Below are 17,730 nucleotides of genomic sequence, written 5' to 3'. Positions count from 1 at the left end.
TGCTCCTCCTTCGCTAAGCTGCTCAAACTGGCTTGCCTATTTAGAACAATTACAGCTTGAGCTAGCTTTAACCTCCTTCTTAGTACCGTGGTTGTCGGTCTCTGGTGCGCTTGGCTATGATTTTAAGGTGGCGAGGGTTTCGCAGTCCTGTGCAGTCGTCCTGTTTGCTCTGAGATGATCCAACCACGATTCTAGCTTCCTGTCAGCCGTGCCCGACTCGCCAGAGCACAGTGGGAGGCCGTTCTGGCACCGTCCACCGGGGCCACTCTCTTGCCCACTTATCAAACTCACTCAGTTTGAGACCACCTTGATCTGGGTTTATGCCGCCAAAGCGTGATCTAAGCTTACACATGCGTAGTGGCCTGTTTTCCAGGAAAAGCCATTGGTGAAAAACAAACAAAGAGATAAGACAGACTGTTGATAAGCCAAGCTCAGCCATGAGAGGCAGAACGCAGAAATGCAAATGATTTGACCAAGAAGCTGCTTTCACTCTGTGTGAAACTCCTCACAATGTCCTCATCGTGACATGTTTGTGCTGCTCTAAAAGCACATTCTGGAGATAAAGGACAAGTGCAGAGCGCAGAAGGAATTTGATTTGATGTGAAGAATGCCAAGCAGAGAGCGGATGCACGCATGTTTTTGAAGAGGGGGGCGGTTACTGATAAGAGCACAACTTCCCTTGTTTTCCCTTGTAGTAATTTACACTTCTGCAGTTTGAAGTGGATTTTAGACATGTATGAATGTTGATGGATGATTGAAGAGACATTCGTCATGGACTTATTTCAATATATACAATTTCTATGTTTATTGTAGTCATGGCTTTACTCAAACAAAGGTTGGAAGGTTGGGAAATCTTTCCAGAGATTTAGTCATTGGATTGTGAATAATACAGCGTCATTGTGTCCGAGTGTGCATGTTCAGACAGTAACAGACAGTAAAAATTATAACATTTATGCCTATGCGGAACATTGAAAATTATCTTTTAAGACGCAGTAGCTTCTTGGATTTGTATTCACATATTTCTTCACACATGATATGCAATGACGACATTTAACATGTATAACACGTTTAATCAGTTGTTTTTTAATAGAAAATGTGTGCGCAATGGAAAAAACACACACGCAACAAGCCTGGTGTTATGCTGTGATTCAGACGTGGTGTCATAAAAGTCTGTTTTGCAAGTGAAATTCCGGGGAATGGTTTGTATTAGGTCCACTAGGAGTGGGAATGAAGTCCATTTTGAACGCATCAATGACCCATTTGCTTCTTCTATTTACTCGTGGATGCACCTGTGTGTTTGTATGCGTATGCGTATGTGCGTGTTTGAGGGGGTATGTTTGTGTTTGAGTGTGACAGTGTATACTTTGTCGGCCCGAGGACACTTAGATGGAGCGTGTGTTGTTCTCTCTGGTGAGAGCACACATATGTGTTTGCATGAAGACCTGGTTCTATGTGGGTGTGTGTTTGATAAACTGTGAGAGCATGTGGGAGACTGTTTGTCTATTCATCTGGGTAAGAAGAGCAGGAGAGAAAGAGCAGAATGAGGAGGTGGAAAAGATCTGCTTCCAGCCTCTATCTTCAAGTCAATCTGATCACAGTCACACAAACCTCTTTATCTCTCCCTTAGACTGAAGGGAGGGAGACATGCAGCGAGAGAGAGACAGACAGAGAGGAAGAAAAATAAATAAGTTTTAAAGAGGAAAAATACAGAGGGAAAAAGAGATTAAATCAGGCGGCCTTAAGAAAATAGAGCAGATTTTTTGTTTAAGAGGATCATCAAAGCTCAGACAGCATCTGTCATTGAAGATGTTTGTGCTATTTCGGTATCACACCGATAAGCTATTATTGTCCAAATGAGAGGCTCTTTGTTATCAGGGAAGACAGATATAAATGAGGATGGAGCTAGCATGTCAACTTTGATACTTTAAACTTTGAAGCAGACTTTTACTCTTTTTTTTTTTTTTACTTGCTACTTAAGTCACATAGAAGTTTAGTTTTAATTGACCTCCTCTATTGCTTCTATTGTGTCATCACACACACATAGGATGCATACGGGGCACGCTCAAACGCTCCCTCTGGCACACGCCATTACTCAACCATGACTGATTGCAATAAGAGGCGTCAATTTTCAGTCCTAAAACTAAAATGCACATTGGTGTCTCAGCATGGGAGTGCCTGTCTCTCTGTCTACCGAACATGAATGAAGCAATAAAGAAAAATAAATCAACATGATCTTAATTGCAGGTCTGAGTCAAATGTATGGCTGTCATTGGGGATGCAGCGCTGGCAGCCGTCCAGATGAGGAAGACGATCGGTAACACTTTGGAGGCACAGAGTTCACACCGGGCAACGGGGCCGTGTGTGTGTGTGTGTGTGTGTGTGTGTGTGTGCGTGTGTGTGTGTGTGTGTGTGTGTGTGAAGCTGCCGTAGCGCTGGCCTGTTATTGCAGTATCATGCCCCATTGGCTGATGAGTTGCTATGCTCATCTCTTGTTCCTCTCAGTCCCGATCAAACCTGTCACAATATGAGTCAGCGTGGCGGTAAGTGGGAAAGATGCCTCTTACCATCAGATCAATCAGTTATCTGACACATCAGTCAGATTTTATCCAGCGTGGAGCCACATCTGAAGCAGGGTGAGGTGGTGTGATGTGCTCATGAATAGCTGGATAGGGACAGATGGAGGCTGGAATAGAGCCGGAGAACTGTACAAACTGGGAGGCGAAAGAGCTGAAATTTAATTTTCTCCGTGGCCTTGAGAGTGGAGCATGCTCAGTGCTGATGTTTGTCACGTCTCCCTCTCCGAGATGCTACTGCAGTGCTTCCCACCAGGCTTGGCACAGGCTTACTCGTGGACATCTCTCTTATGGAGCGATAGAGTGGCCAGGCTGCAGCTGCTCAGCGGATGCCTCTTCTCTGTGTGTCTTTGTTTCTTGGGTTTTTCCTCTGCCTCTCTTCGTCGCTCTCCCGCGTTACCTTTCTTTCATTTCTGCCACTCTCACTTCTTCCTCCCGTTGTATTTCTCACACGTTATCTTCTACTTTCTCGCTTGCATCTCTTCTTGTCTCTCTCCGCCTGTCTCTCATCCTCAATCCGCCCTTCCACATCTCTCTCACATCCTCTAGTTGCTACCCTTAAGACTGTGGTTACCATGGTGACAGCAATGTGCTGCGGAAACGTCAAAGAGCTATATCCACCCAGGATCACTTCCTTGTTTAACACTTAAATGCTTTCTTGCTATTTTCTCTACGATTTCTTCAACCAATCAGCCATGCTTGATGTGAATTCACCTCTCCGTTTGATATTTTGTAAACGAGACAGAGGATGTGATATTTGGTCTCTTTCTGAGCTCCTGATCTCAGCTGTTGCTGAGCAGAGTCATTAGTAACACTCAGATTTGAAATCTCAGTTGACCTTGGCACAGACGACCTTGAGAATAAAGCCCCTTCCTCAGGGCCTCCATATGTCACTGACATTGTGTCGTGTCTATCTGATAGGGGGCTTCACCAGCCCGCCCAGGGACACAAGTCCTCGGTTCCTCCTCTTTTTTCCTGTCATTCAAACAGAGAGCCACTTGCACAGACTCTGAAAGTACATACATTTGAAAAAAAACAACTAGCAAGACTGGCATTATGAAGCATATTGTATTTATGTGTTTAACGCAATCCCCTGTCTGTACTACAAAAGATACTGCTGCTGGATGTGCATGTTTTTATGGAAGTAATCGAGCAGCCTGCATGTGTTGTTCCAACATCACACTTCAGTGCACGCTGAAGCAGACGCCTTGTTGAAATGTGAATATTAGCAGGTGAGGTTGTTTGCTTTCATCTGATGAAGAGGACATTATTTACATTCCCAAATCACCTTTTCACACATTTTACCCTCTGTCCTACCCTTTCTTTTCCTCCTCTTTTTTTCCCTTGTCCTCTCCATTTATTTCTGTTGGAGGTTGTGAACCCTCCTCTCTTCCCGCCCTTACCACACCTCTGATAGCCAAGACTCCAGGCGTGCATTAAAAGCAGGCAGTATACGCTTCTCTAAGCCTCCCCACACCCCCGCCCTATACACTTTGTTGGCAAAAAAGCAGACAGATGTAAACAACACAACCTAATGGCTGTTTAGCCATTATGTCTAAAAAGATAAACTCTGGTGCCTGTGAAAGGGCAGGAGTGCTGTTGAGCTGTATTAACGTGATGATGTGCAGGTATGCTGTTGTTAGAAGGGAGCTGCTCAACTCCATCATGCAGGAAAGCTGTCTCCCCTTTTTTGGGGGGCAGTGAGAGGGGATTAGGAGGCAGGCAGAGATGGGGCCTGTGGAGCATTTATGAGCAGAACTTTTAGGGCTTGGCCTCATTTTTCTTTTCTCTTTTTTTGTGGATGTGCTACTCAAGTGGTGCTCCTCCCACACTGGCCCACTGTGCCCCTCCGCCTCCGGACCCTGATCCGAGGACGGCCCACGGCTGTTGAAAAACAGCAGATGCTTTTGAGTAGACCAAAAAAAAAATGAGAAAGAGATCTAGATGCACATGTCCATGACCATATTTGTGTCTGGGTGTGAAACATGACTGTTAATTTCAGTCACTTGTACTCCTGAGGCTTATATACGAAAGCTCAACCTTGTTCGAGGCTCTTTACCAAATCTTGAGGACAAAACCAAAAATAATGTGACTTAATGTTATTAGAGTGTGTAATAAAATATGTTCTTTGTGTATGTCCACTTTTTGCTTATCCATGTTTTATGTAACTGCTGTGGGACACAGCTGTGGCGAGTTGTGTTTAGGTAATTCAAACATTTTTGCATCCATATTTCTACAGTTTTAGAATTTGCTCACAGTTTATCAAAAGCTCGGCAAGTTTGCAAAAAATTGATCTCCACACTAACCTCGAGGTTAACCTTTTCCAAATGCTGCTACAGCTATGTGCAGTACACCCTTATAACTCATGTCAGCTCGGTTACATTTCACTAATTTGCATCTTGTGTGGTTCTGCTTGAAGACACATGTGGGCTCCTCAGGAGCTGGTTGAGAAATGCTGTGAACGGGACACAGACAGTGTAAATCAACATTCCATCATCCTGAAAGTACCATTTCTTTAGCCCTGACGTCACAGATACTCACATTTCTGACACATACATAAACCACACACCCACCCAGAGACATAGAGCTCTGGGAACAAGTCTCATCTTGTTGAATAGTAGGAGGAAGTGAGTGTTGAGGTTGGGGGGAGATAGGGTGGCAGGGGCAGCTCTCTGACACACCGTGTAGCTCTTGCCAGCCGTCAGCTACCTCTGCTGACAGATTAGATCATCGAGAACAACCACCCGGAGGTGAGGAGAGAGGAAAAGGCAATTTGTTTCTGGAAAAGGAAAAGCCTTATATCGGTGAATGGTGTGTGTTGAACTTTGGCCTCGGTTTGACCCCTCCAGTTTTGTGGCCCGCAGTTTATGCCATTGAGTGTGCTGACCTGCTAAGACACGACCCTTCTGCTGCCCCCCTCTCCAATCCCTGCCGCTGCCGCCCCCTCCCGAGAAACGTGAAGGCTGAACTGAAACCAACCCTGGGAGGGCCCCGCAGATGACTCATCTTCAGATTTATTTTTTCACCCAGCTGTTGTTTCGATGTGTTTTGTTATTTTGTCACCACTTAGGACAGCCGAGTTCAGTCAGCATGAAATTAGAAAACCTTACTTTGATACAGCAGCTTAAAATAATACTGTGATCATCATGTCGTCACAGCTTGGGCTATGTCAAATACAGATTGGCCGCAATGTTGCAGCTTATGTCATTTTCGTGTTAGATATTGTCTCACGCAAACCTAAGTCAAATGTCCTCTCGCTGTGTTAAAGTCAGGCAGGGAGCCAACTCTTCGAAAGTTTTGTTCATAGATTTCTTTTTTTTTTTCCCGCCAGCCACACATGTGCCGCTGCTGGCCTTCAACTCAGTCTTGCCCCACCTATATATGTGTCTCCCCTTGCCCTACTTTCCTCTGTGCTTTCAAACGGTCTATTGACGTACATAGAAAATACAAAAAGTGAGAGGCCCACTGATTAGCAGAAGGCCACGGTCTGGTACTATATGCATAAAGCTGAGTTTTAAAAGATAAAAGCTTGTTTTAATGGTTGGTAATCCTTGCTGCTGCGTGGACATTGATGACACCTGGCTAACAGCTACAGTGAAAGAGCGGGATGCAACCGCAGACACGCTGCGACTCGCCTGTAGTACTGAGAGGGGGCTGACAGAGAAGAAAGGTGAGGAAGGGGAGCAGCTCGGGAAGCCAGAGATGATTTTGTGTAATTTTGCAAGGAGCAGTCTGTCGCAGATTGTGATCTGACATTCGGCAGCTCACACACCGCTCTCTTGCACATATCCACAGAATCTGTGCTCGGCAAATCTGAACCAGATGTGAAGTGTGTTGGGACCCCGACATCAACCTGGCAAGGGCAGGTCTCTGACTGAATTATCTGGGTGGGGTCAGCAGTGCAGTGGGGACAACTTAAGTGGTCTCGCAGCACTTTTTTGTATGGATCTTTAGAAAAGAGAAGATGCTCCCCCGGTAGGAACTAGAAACGGAGTTGGCTCCAAGCAGGGCCAGGGAGCCTGAATGGGGAGACTTCATATTGCTGTGTGGACCATGTCTCTCTCTCTCCGTCCTCAGCTGTGTCTGCAGGGCCTGGAAGAGCCACTGCTTATCTGATAGATCCAGGGAACAGTTGATTGCCTTAAAGCAATGGGAAATGCTTTCCTTGCTCCCTCCCTCTTTCCCCCCTCCCTCCCTCTGTATTCTCTCCATTTTCTCCTTGGAGTTTCTTGAGCAGTGACTCTCTACCTTTCTCTTCCTATTTTTCTCCCCGCTCCCTCCCTCCCTTCCTCTCCCTCTCCCTCCCTCTCTGTCTTGCTCTCTCTCTCGCTCCCTCTGCCGTGTTTTAAGTAGGTGGTTCCTTGCTTTATTTGATTGGTGTGAGTCTATATAGCAGGAGAGACGCTCTAACAGGCTCAGAGTCTGGTGGTGCCTACTTGCCACACGTTCCCAATAGGACTACCTGGTTTTTTTTCTGTCTTCTCCTGAGAGGATTTACCTTCTTCTGACAGCATGACGGAGAACAAGAGGAAAGATAGAAAAGGGAGAAAGAAGGGGGGTAAGAAAGGACAAATGGAGAGAGTAGTTGATTTCACAACAGGTAAAATTTAATTAAAGGTGTTTTTTCTTTAACATTTCATGTACAGTATATACAAATACATATATGTGTATGTACACCTTTGTGTGTGTGTGCGTGTGTGTGTGCGTGTGTGTGTGTGAGCGTGTTTGACAGATAGTGAATCTTGGACAGAAAGAATCAGATAAAGTGTGTCTTGCTGTATCACGGAAGTGTGGGACAAACCCCTTTGCTTGTCAAAGCTTGCCTCTTGGTTGTCACATGGATTGGGCTCCTGATGTGGACAGCCTGTAGAGGCACATTTGGTTTTGGCAACACTTTGGAATTGCAGGGAAGTGAAACGATATGACTTGTTTTAAAAAAAATCAAATAAAACTGAAGTTTCAGCTCAACCAGCTCTGGACCTCACAGAGCCAAAGCACAGTTGTAATATAAGCTCTCTGAAAAAGTAATGATTAGTTAAAACCATGCTTTAAAAGTTGTTTGTCATTTCATGGCATAGTTTTCACGAATGTTCTCCCACATATCGTAGCTCTGAAAGGTTTATTTCTCCATACAAGTGATGTCTGTATAGTAGAATACAATATATCAGAACTCACTTTTTAACAGAGTTAACAGTTGCTCAGTTTCGTCTGAGTTAAATGTGATGAGTCATCCAACATAAAAGTCTGTCTGTATATTAGCTTGAAGCTATTTGTCTTTGAATTGAAGCGCTGCTTGTCTTTCAGAGTGTTGAACGTAGCAATGTGCTGGCTCAGTGCTGGATCCAACAAGCTGCAGCATGTCATTGTAGTTTGACCTCAGGTCACGGGGAAGCCCAACCCCCGTTTCAGGGACACTTTAAAGGACAATACCATGATTATCACTGCAGCTATGACTGCTCATTCTTGGTGTGAACGAATATTGTGTCGTAGACAGCATCTCTTGATGATGGTAGCCATTTTGTACCTGCTGATGTCACTACTGTCAGCTTCCAACAGATAACTCTCAAAACTGGGTTTGGCAGGTGTTCTAGAAATGATATGAACTTAAATGTGCTACTGTGAATGTTTTTGGTATCTGTGGTTCATGTTTGTGTTTTATTGCTCTTGAAAGATTAAATATATAAATAATTTCTCTATGGATTATGATCCATACACATGTGAGATATATATTTCCCTGAACTAAAAGGGACCCAGAATGCTGGCAGAATATTTTTTAGGTCTTTGTTCATCATTGAGCACAGCTGCCGTACACAGAGAGAAGAGCCGCGTGAGTGGAACGTAGCCCGGTTGATTTTTCAATCAAAATAAGCTGTACTTGTCTTTTGTTGAAATTGACCAATACACATGTAACCTTGTAACTGTTGTTGTTCATCTGTCAGCTGACACTTTTAGTTTTAACAAGCTTTGAGAGCTTTTCTCAATTTTTTGTTTTCTCGTCGTAGCTGGATTATAGTATTTCCCCCCAGATATATCAATAGGAACGTAGTATCTATAGGAGCACAGTGAATGGCAACAGTAAAATACCCCACCGTCGGTCTAAATCAGCTTTCTCCGTAAAGATTTGTCTATACGTTATCAAATGAAATCCAATTAATTCCAGATTAAAAATATGTTACTACAAAAGGCTATAAGCAAACCAGGGCGGTACCAATTTGTAGCTGTAAATTGAAAAGGTGTTTTGTGGTTTTATCATCCGTATATTTTAATTTCAATTTACATGTAAAAGCCCAACAAGGGACAAGAGTTGAAAATTAGCAATAGCTATAAACTCTCTTTGCAGCAAACTTCTTTGCATGTATGTTGTATTGCATTGCTCCTATCAAAATGCATTCACATTAAAAAATATCCAGAGCATGATAATCTGAAAATGGGCAAGTGTGAAACTACATGCTTACTGTACTGCCCTTTTTAAAATGGAGCTCTCGAAGTAGGCCATGATGACAACATGCTGATGGGTGATGCTTGTTGTGTCTGCTCGAGTGATACTTCACAGGCGTGCGTGACTGCATCAGGTGTTCTGGGCCTAAGGCTCCCAAAATGGGTCATCCAAATTAAAAAGAGAGATGGATCCTCTACCTATTACTTCAGTTTGATCTGGCTCTTTAATAAATGTTACCAGCCTGTAATTATGCACATATGACATCACTTCATTGAGGATGTGGTGTATCAATAAATCATGTTCAAAAGAAATGTAAAATCTAGAAAAATAAGTCTGCACAAGCAGAAGTGCAGCTATACATGATCTCTGTCTTAATTAATTAAAAGAGTAGACATGTATACAGCGTCAGAACAGCATGCCAACTTCCTGTAGACGGCCTTTGTTGTCTGCTCTGTTCAAAAGATAATTATCTTTAGCTAGCCAGCTAGCCAGCTAGCTTCACTGGTGTTCTGACGAAGCAACGCCAACAAACCCAAATGTTGTGAATTCTGCTCAAACAGACAATTTGAGATTAGCGCTTGTTTTTTGAATCTTATGCGGTTTTGCTTTGACATTGCGTACATCCACCAAAAAAAGGATGTAACATAGTTTAATTTGGACAATAATCCCATGTATCTACCAAACGTGTGTAGATAAGTAAATAAAGTGAAGCAAATTACAAAGAATTTAAAATGATATGTTTGTGTTTTTGCCAGATATTATATTGCTCAATCTTTCCTCATTATTACTTGCAGTCAAGTTATTTAGCACTCATTCTGACTTTTAGTTTTCTAGTCGTGGCTGCTCATATGCTTTGAATAGGTTTGATATTCATTGCAATTATTACAACTATCAAGATCTTATTTCAACTAACTTTTTGCATGTATGCAACATTCTGTTATGTTGCGGATAATACGTTGTATTGCGTGTGCGTGCTCATCTTCGTATGGAGACATGTGTCAAAAGATAATTACATGTACTGTAGCCAATGGGCACTTCGTTGAAGGTGTTAAGCTGTCAATCAACTCACACCAACATCGCAGGAACAAGACAGTATTGTCTATTGTACTGCACCACACTTCCCCAGAGAACTTTGTTTCATACCTTTATTTAAGAAAATTACACAGCAGGTACTTCTCAGCTATAATTGCCATTTCCTCGGCTATGACATCACCAGGATTTGGACGAGAAAGTACTTGAAAAAAAGTGTTGATTTATGGATTTCTGTTGCCTCAATATATTACACCTTAACGCACCCTCAAGTCTTTCATTTTTTAAAGGCTTGTGTTTTGTGGCTGAAAGTTGACACTCTTTAAATAATGTTGCAGGACTTTTCCAATGAAGCAAGGAGAGGGTTGGACAAGGAAAACGTCTGCAGTGCCTAACAAAGATATCTCTGTCAAAAAGTGGGTTCTTGTTGGAAAAAAAAGGGATGGAAAAACTTTGTTGTATAGACAAGGAGAGCAAAATGCCACAGACATTCCATCAAATCTGTCATCAATACAATGCAACATGAATGTATATCTCTCTTTTATCATAGTCAAAAAGCCCTGTACAGTCTGCACAATCTACTTACATAATACCCTTGTGTTGGTGATCATTTCGTAATCCATTCACATCTACCATCCGTCTTATATTCAAAACAAAACTCAACAAGTTCTTTTCTGACTGGGTTTGCGTGCGTAGTGACGGTGGTAATAATTAGATGTGGAAATGGAGAATTGGCTCCTTCATTTAGTGCCAAATGCTTCTTCATCATGCACTAATACCTACCACTCCTTTATAATTGAAATAGATGAACTCAATTATTCATCAATAAAATGTTTTGCAGAGACCAGTAATCAGAGGAGGTGTAAATCTCAGCTAACAGTTCAGGTATGATCTTGCTTTATATAATTGCTCTTACAAGATTGTTTTTCAGTGTGCCGATTCAAAAAACAACTAGAAAACTAATCAAAAATCCAGCTCATACAACTTCAACTGGTCTGTACGTTCAGCATTATAGTGCATAAAACGTACCTGGAAATCGATGCACAGTGAATGTTTTGTGTTACGTTTGCTGCCATATCAACATGGCCACTAATCAAAACCACGAAGCAAACAGAAGTCTCTTGAAGGGTGGTTCTCAAAGAAAATGTCTTGGGATAAATTATGACAAGCTTTTAATATAAAAGCTTTTTGCAAACAAACTTTTAAAGTTGGTTGACTAAAGAGCTTCCATGTACTGTTGTGAGTGCAAGTTGTACACATTAGTTTGCAGTGCTGTTAGTGTTGACCATTTTCGGTAATTACTTTAAAAGTTCCCTTCACTTCACTATACTAACAGATAATAAATACACATATCTTTCGAGCAACTACATCAAATGTAACATGTTTGGTTTTCCAACTTCGTCATTTCCTTAGCCGCCCACTTATGTTTGTTTCTTTGTAAGTCAGTCAGCAGCATGACACAATAATGCCCGTTGACCAATGTCAGAAGCCCGTGTCGAGGCCAAATGACTGTGTCAATCTGATTACACATCGAGAAACAGAGAAACAAGTGCACCTCTCTGTAACTGTTGAAATTTCATACAGTATTCTATCTGGTTTGATCTACCAACTCATGAGAAACATATCTCTTTGGCTTTCTTCACCAGCCTGGAGTTCACTAGCCTGGAGTTTACATTGTTCCCTTGCAGTGAACATCCATTAAACGTATAGCTGTTAATCTAAATGTTTTATTGATAAATTGTTTTTTTACATTCCCTGGCTGCCACTGAGAGGCAAAAGTCAAGGGAGTGATCATTCTTACACAATATAATGCATTCAGCTTTGTGTAGCACAGTTGGTCGATTCCACAGCGACTACAGTGTACAAAAATAGTCCTGATCATGAAAGTCATGTAAGACCAGGACACAGCAGATGATCGGTCAAATATAATGTTTTATTGTTTCTACTAATGCACTGTTCTTCATAAGAAGTCACAAAAATTATTATTGCAAAAGAGCAATGTGCACTGAGACCACTAAAGGTCCCAAAACAAAACACTGAGACCACGAAAGACTTTTACATTAGTTTCTACTTAAGTTGTGCAAAAGTAATGTTATTTTAGTCTTTTGACAGTTTGCAATGAATATTTATTTTTGTTTTGGCCTGAAACAATATTGCTGTAAAATGATAGATTTTGTGAAGGTAATTGAAGCAGAACTCAGTTTAACACTTGGGCTCTCTGGACTTTCCATGTTGGTGGTTTTTGCACACATGATGGTCATATAGCGGACTGAAGCAAATATGTTCTCCCTTAACAAACATGCTGTTTAGTGTTGGTGACATTCTTCTGGAAACAAACACAACGGGCAATCACAACGGGCAAGATCAGCAGAAATGATTAAGATCATGTATATTGGGACAGGCCTAGTTGTACTTCATATTTAATCATTATTGATTGTTTAACCAATAAGACTCACTTAGAAACTCAGTGTGCAGGAATATTCTCTTCCAGGGGTGGACAGAAACACAGTGATCATGCCGGATTGGTAATCTTTTGGTTTCAACGTGTTCACGGCAGAAAACTGACCCGTTCTGCTGCTTTTATGCAAATACAAATTATTTGGCTTCTTTTGGCTCTAATTCGCCCAAAGGGAAACCCGGTTAGTAGCATGTCTGCAGAGAGAGAGAGGGAGAGAAATAGAGTGTTTTGATTTACGTGTAAACAATGTAGCGGATCATTGTTTGTATATTGGTTGGGTGGGAGGCTGTTCAAATGATATCTTTCAGCAGATGTTGTGTTTCAGTGACTAGTGTGCAGTATCTGAAGACCATTCCCACATGCAGAACCCATTTCTCTTGCTGTCTCGCCATGTAATTTGTCTTTTGACAACGTGCAGTGCAGTGACATAACACCAGAGTAATCAGGGATACTTTGTCTGGAAGGGGAAATACAAAGGCATGCCTCAAATTCCTTTTCTAAGCTCCTGGAAGTAAAACAGAAATGTTAACTCAATAATACGAGCAATCCATTGTTAATTCATCAAGTGACTTTGTTTTTGAACCTCTCTCTAGTCTGAGGTTTCCAACTGTTACCCAAGGCAAGAGCTGTTGACACGCCGGTTAGGCTTCTATTCTCAAATTTGGTTTTTATAGTCCATGTCTGCAGCTGCCCCTCCGCTTCAAAAAGAGAGAATCAGGCTGTTGTTCCGGCAGGGTTTATCGTCGCCGCCTGACACTTTTTCCACTGGTGTAATGGAAAATGAGATTACCATTTGTCTCAGAGAAATTATTTTATTTTCAATGATAATGACGCTTTATTATGTTGTTGGACAATATTAAGTGGACTTTGTTATTTTAAGATGCTTTATCTCAAGTGCAGTAAACTTGATTGTATTGTACTTAAGTTTTGTTCGTCACATTATCAACTTTATCATACTCTGTTTTTCACATCATTGCAAACATGAGGAACTGCATATCACTGACCAAGTTCTTACAGTACATTCTTATATGATTTGTATAAGTTCATGGATGTTGAAAGGCATTTGTTTATATTAATGTATTTTTGTGTTACATAGATTAAGGAGCTGGAAATACTTGGCATGGCCGTGAAGACTAATCTTGATGCAGTAAAATGTTAAACATCTGTATCTGAAAGCTGGGGTGTCTGATAGACTCCTGTGTCTTCATTAGACCTGCATCCTGCAGATGGAGCAGACCCTCACACACATCTGGCTCACTGGGCTGATGAGAAGTACAGTCCTGTGTTTCTGTAACTATTCCAGGCGAGGACACAGTTTGTTTAATTTGCTTGGCAAGGACAAAACTGTGTCCAGGCAAAATCATGTACAGATGCCGACTTTTTTTTCGTGGACATTTCTTAAATCATTAGTTACAGCAGTGTAACATTTTATTTCTTCTCGACTAAAATAAAAGTTTCCTTACAAAATTAAGTTTTGAAACTTCAGAGCCGTCCATGAAAATGTACGATGAAACTGCTTATCAAACATCTGCGTCATTAAGTTCAACAGATTCAGTCAGCCAGCCTAATCTGTAAACAAGAAGGATCAGCAGACCAAAGAGCATTTTACATTCTGATCTTTCATTGATTTATTTAACATCAAGTCCCATATAACATCTGGCGTATTGGGAGTCTCATGTTCAGTACATGTTCTTGCTTGAGAGTTTTGATCAACCCTCAACACGTCAAGTTGATTTGAAATGGCGATATACGGCATGTGTGCTGCCCATATCATTTTATGATTTCAGCCTATTTTAATGTTATTGTCTCAAACCCTTTTGGGACAGTGAAATCTCAAACTAACAGCTGGAGCAGTCGCAGCACAAATATCTTTCCTGATAATACGCTCGTTAAGGTTACTGAGGGTCTCGACACAAATGCACATCTGTGAGTGAATCTCTGTCTTTGTGTTCCAAAACCCCATGAATATCATCACTCACATTTTCCAACAAGCGTCTCATAGATAAAAGTCCACGGTCTTCCAGCTGCAGAATAATTTTAGTAACAAATAGATGCTTTTGAACTAAGAATAGTCCATTAAAATTGTAATTCCATTGATGTGAGCTGTTTTGGAGCTATTTTAAATTTGACATTTTTGACTATCATCAGTGCTGTCAATGATCAGGCGACTGTAAAACTTAAGCTAATTCTATTAATAGCAGAATGTATTTCTTCAATAATCTGGGCAAACATCTACATTTTTGGACACATAGGGACAACAAATGCATTTGCAGTACACAATGGATTGTGGTGGAAATCTATGTATAATCTTCTTGTGAGAAATCCAAAATATTCTAAACTCTTGTATCTTTAGGTGTTTAAAACAGGATAAGAAATGGGAAACTTATAAATAGGGTACAAGTCATCAAACATGAGTCAACGAGTACAAACAGAGTCATAGTGTCTTACTCAGTTGGATAGGGACAGAGGTATTTCACCAAGTGGGATCAAGAAAAATCTGACCAAGTTCTCTGTGTTTTATTAACGTCAGATAGACACACGTTGCCGCCCAGCAGGAGGTAACGTTTACTTCCATGTTTGGCTTGCCAGTTCATATAAGGAATATAAACTTTAAACAAGGAAAGAAAAACATGTGTTAGTAAGGCAAGCACTGCTGACACAGTGAAATAGGTCCAAGCTATAAAAAAGTTACAGAGTTTATAACATTTATTTTTCTCCGACATGGATGCTGTTAGACGTTTGATCTGCATCAACTGAAAGGTCGTTCAATGTCAAAGAGATCCACAGCTGGAACCTCTGGCTCCTAACAGGAGAGTTAGTGCCAGGTGACCAGAGGTGGCAGGTCTCACAAGACACAGTACTTCATTGCAGACCTCTAGAAACGACCCATACGTGCCAGACAAAGCTCTTTGCATGTGATAGGTTGTGTGGCTGATACAGTGAGCTGAGTTAGGATCAATGATAAACATGACATTGACTATTTTCCAATAGCTAACGTATGTGCTTCATTGGCATGTATTCCATCTTAAAATGCTGTTTTAAATCCAACTGAACTGCAAACAAATAACTCCCCCCTTAAATCCACAAGGAAAAATAAAACGCAGCATCATTGAGGTTTTTCTTTCCGTGCCGACTTGTCGCCATTACCAGGTCAGTGAAGTAGGACAGCCTCTCAAAAAGGAGGACGACAGGGGATTATTTATGTGCACCTCTATTTCAATGTTTAATTGAAGTCATTACCTGTGTAAACTCTTCACTTTGCTTGTCATGCTTTGTTTGTCGCCATTATCCTTTAGTGATGATGCACAGCAAACAGCTGTGGGACTGCTCAGTTTAGCATAGGCATTAAATTGTAAATGTTACACATAAAGAGAGAGAATGTTTGTGTGTAAGAGCGGGGGGGCATCTTGGCCAGCCCCTGGTTGACCCTTGTTCACCCCTTCTCTCTCACTCCGCCCTGATGAGTCTTCTCCTAAACATGTGTGCAGCTGTCAGCTGGCAAGTGTTGGTGGTGTGTGTTGCGTGTGCATGTATGTGTGCATTTGGACAAAGATCATTTTTCATATTTCAATTTTTTTTTCTTCCGAGGAAAGACATATACAGAAATTACAAAACATAAGCTTTTTTTTAAAGACCATATTTTTTTGTCCCGACGCTGTTTGAGAAAAATACGTGGTCTTTATATGTAAGGTATGACTAAGCTCGAGAGAATATGAACGTTGTAAAAAGTGACTGAATCTGCACAATGTGTGATGTAACAGGTTTTACATTTTTGCAAAGTAAATACACAAGTTATAAAAAAAGATGTTTCTTTATTCAATGTTGTCATCACAACAAACTGGTTATTATAGCGCCAATGTTTTATTGGCTTTCCGTGCTTACCACTTGCCCTTAATTGTGCATCAGTTTCTGGTTGCAAATCTTCCTCATGAGCTAGTGGATGTTTGCTAAATATTGCTTCAGGTGTTTTTATAGCAGCAAAGACGGAGTGAAATGCAGCCTGTTTATTAGTCTGAGGCAAAGTTGATAATGTCTCTAGTGACAACATCTGGTGGTCACATGAGAGAGTTGTTGGCTCAGTCCATGGAGATGATGATTGGCTGCTCTGCTCTGTCCTTCTTTGTCTTGCTGTTTTTCCGAAAACACAAACACACACCAACTTAAATGAACTGTGCAAACTAAACAATCATCACGGCTGTGTCTATAGTGGTTAATAACGTTGGCTATTTCTCTTTCTCTCCTTTTAGCTTCGGCTCCAAAGTTAAAACCAATGAAGAATCCAATAATAGTGGTCGAGGGAAGCAAGCTCGTAGTTAAGTGTGAGGCCACAGGGAACCCAGCGAACCCCACCTACAGATGGTTCAAAGATGGCAACGAGCTGAAGAAAAGCAGAAAAATCAAAATAAAGAACAGCGGGTGAGTACAAGTCACCCATATTCTGTAAACATAACACAAACAGTGTAAGATAAAAAGAGACTGAGGCAGTTTTCAAATTCAAAGATCTATATCAAGAGAGCAGTTGAAAAAAAATATGTGTATATTGTTTGGGATTGCAAAGGTGTATTCGTTATTGACACTGCCAACTGTCATGATTATTACTAAATCAATACAATTCATCATCCCTCCTTATGGCCATGCGTCTTTCTCATACAAATAAAAAGCAACATTTAGAGCACGGGTCGCTAAAAGGGGGATCTGGGCCCAGACGCCGTTGTATCTGAACCCTGGACTTATGACCAATCGATAATTGAGAATTAATACATGTTGACAGAGCGCTTATATTTCAACCGCCGCAGCTTTTCCAGCCTTTACGGCACTCGTTCAGCAGTCCAGGAAACACACCGGTCAATAACGTGCATGTAAATCACATCACTTGATGGTACTCGGTCGATCAAATATGCACATTCGGGTAAGCATCGCAGCTTTATTGAGGGATAGGAGGGACTGGACGAGAGGCCGAACAGTCTGAACAGTACGCGAGTGAGAGAAGTTATTTCACCAGGCGTTCTGCAAAAAGAGAAAGGTGGACAGCGAAACCAGAGTCTTCAGCCAGACTCTTTTCTGTTAATTCTTCCCAAAGGCAGTCCAAAACTAGTATGTCTCGTGTGTTATGACGATTATTAAAAGCGCAATGTGAAGCTTTGCTACGAGACAAAGCACAACTCTTTTGAGCAAACGGACGGACTCACGCTCTAAATGAAGGAGCAGGATCTAAGAGCCAATATAATCAG

General features: G+C 41.4%; 1 protein-coding gene across 2 annotated transcripts in view; it reads left to right on the top strand.

Annotated features, from left to right (window-relative positions):
• Positions 1–17,730, top strand: part of nrg2a (neuregulin 2a) — a 70,020-nt gene that overhangs the window by 16,287 nt on the left and 36,003 nt on the right. Inside the window, exons 1-2 of one of the 2 annotated variants that reach the window (XM_068600588.1) lie at positions 6,970–7,173; positions 16,747–16,915. In XM_068600588.1, the coding sequence (XP_068456689.1) occupies positions 7,086–7,173; positions 16,747–16,915 (257 nt within the window). In that variant the 5' untranslated portion in view covers positions 6,970–7,085. Of the gene's footprint in view, positions 1–6,969; positions 7,174–16,746; positions 16,916–17,730 lie in introns of those variants that run through there. The other variant, XM_068600587.1, reaches the window with a different exon arrangement.

The sequence above is a fragment of the Clinocottus analis genome, unplaced genomic scaffold, assembly GCF_023055335.1.
Source record: "Clinocottus analis isolate CAN_PGR_092001 unplaced genomic scaffold, fCliAna1.0.p SCAF_5, whole genome shotgun sequence".
Taxonomy (NCBI): Eukaryota; Metazoa; Chordata; class Actinopteri; order Perciformes; family Cottidae; genus Clinocottus; species Clinocottus analis.
Note: the sequence above shows the minus strand (reverse complement) of the source record. Positions and strands in the feature narration are given on the sequence as shown.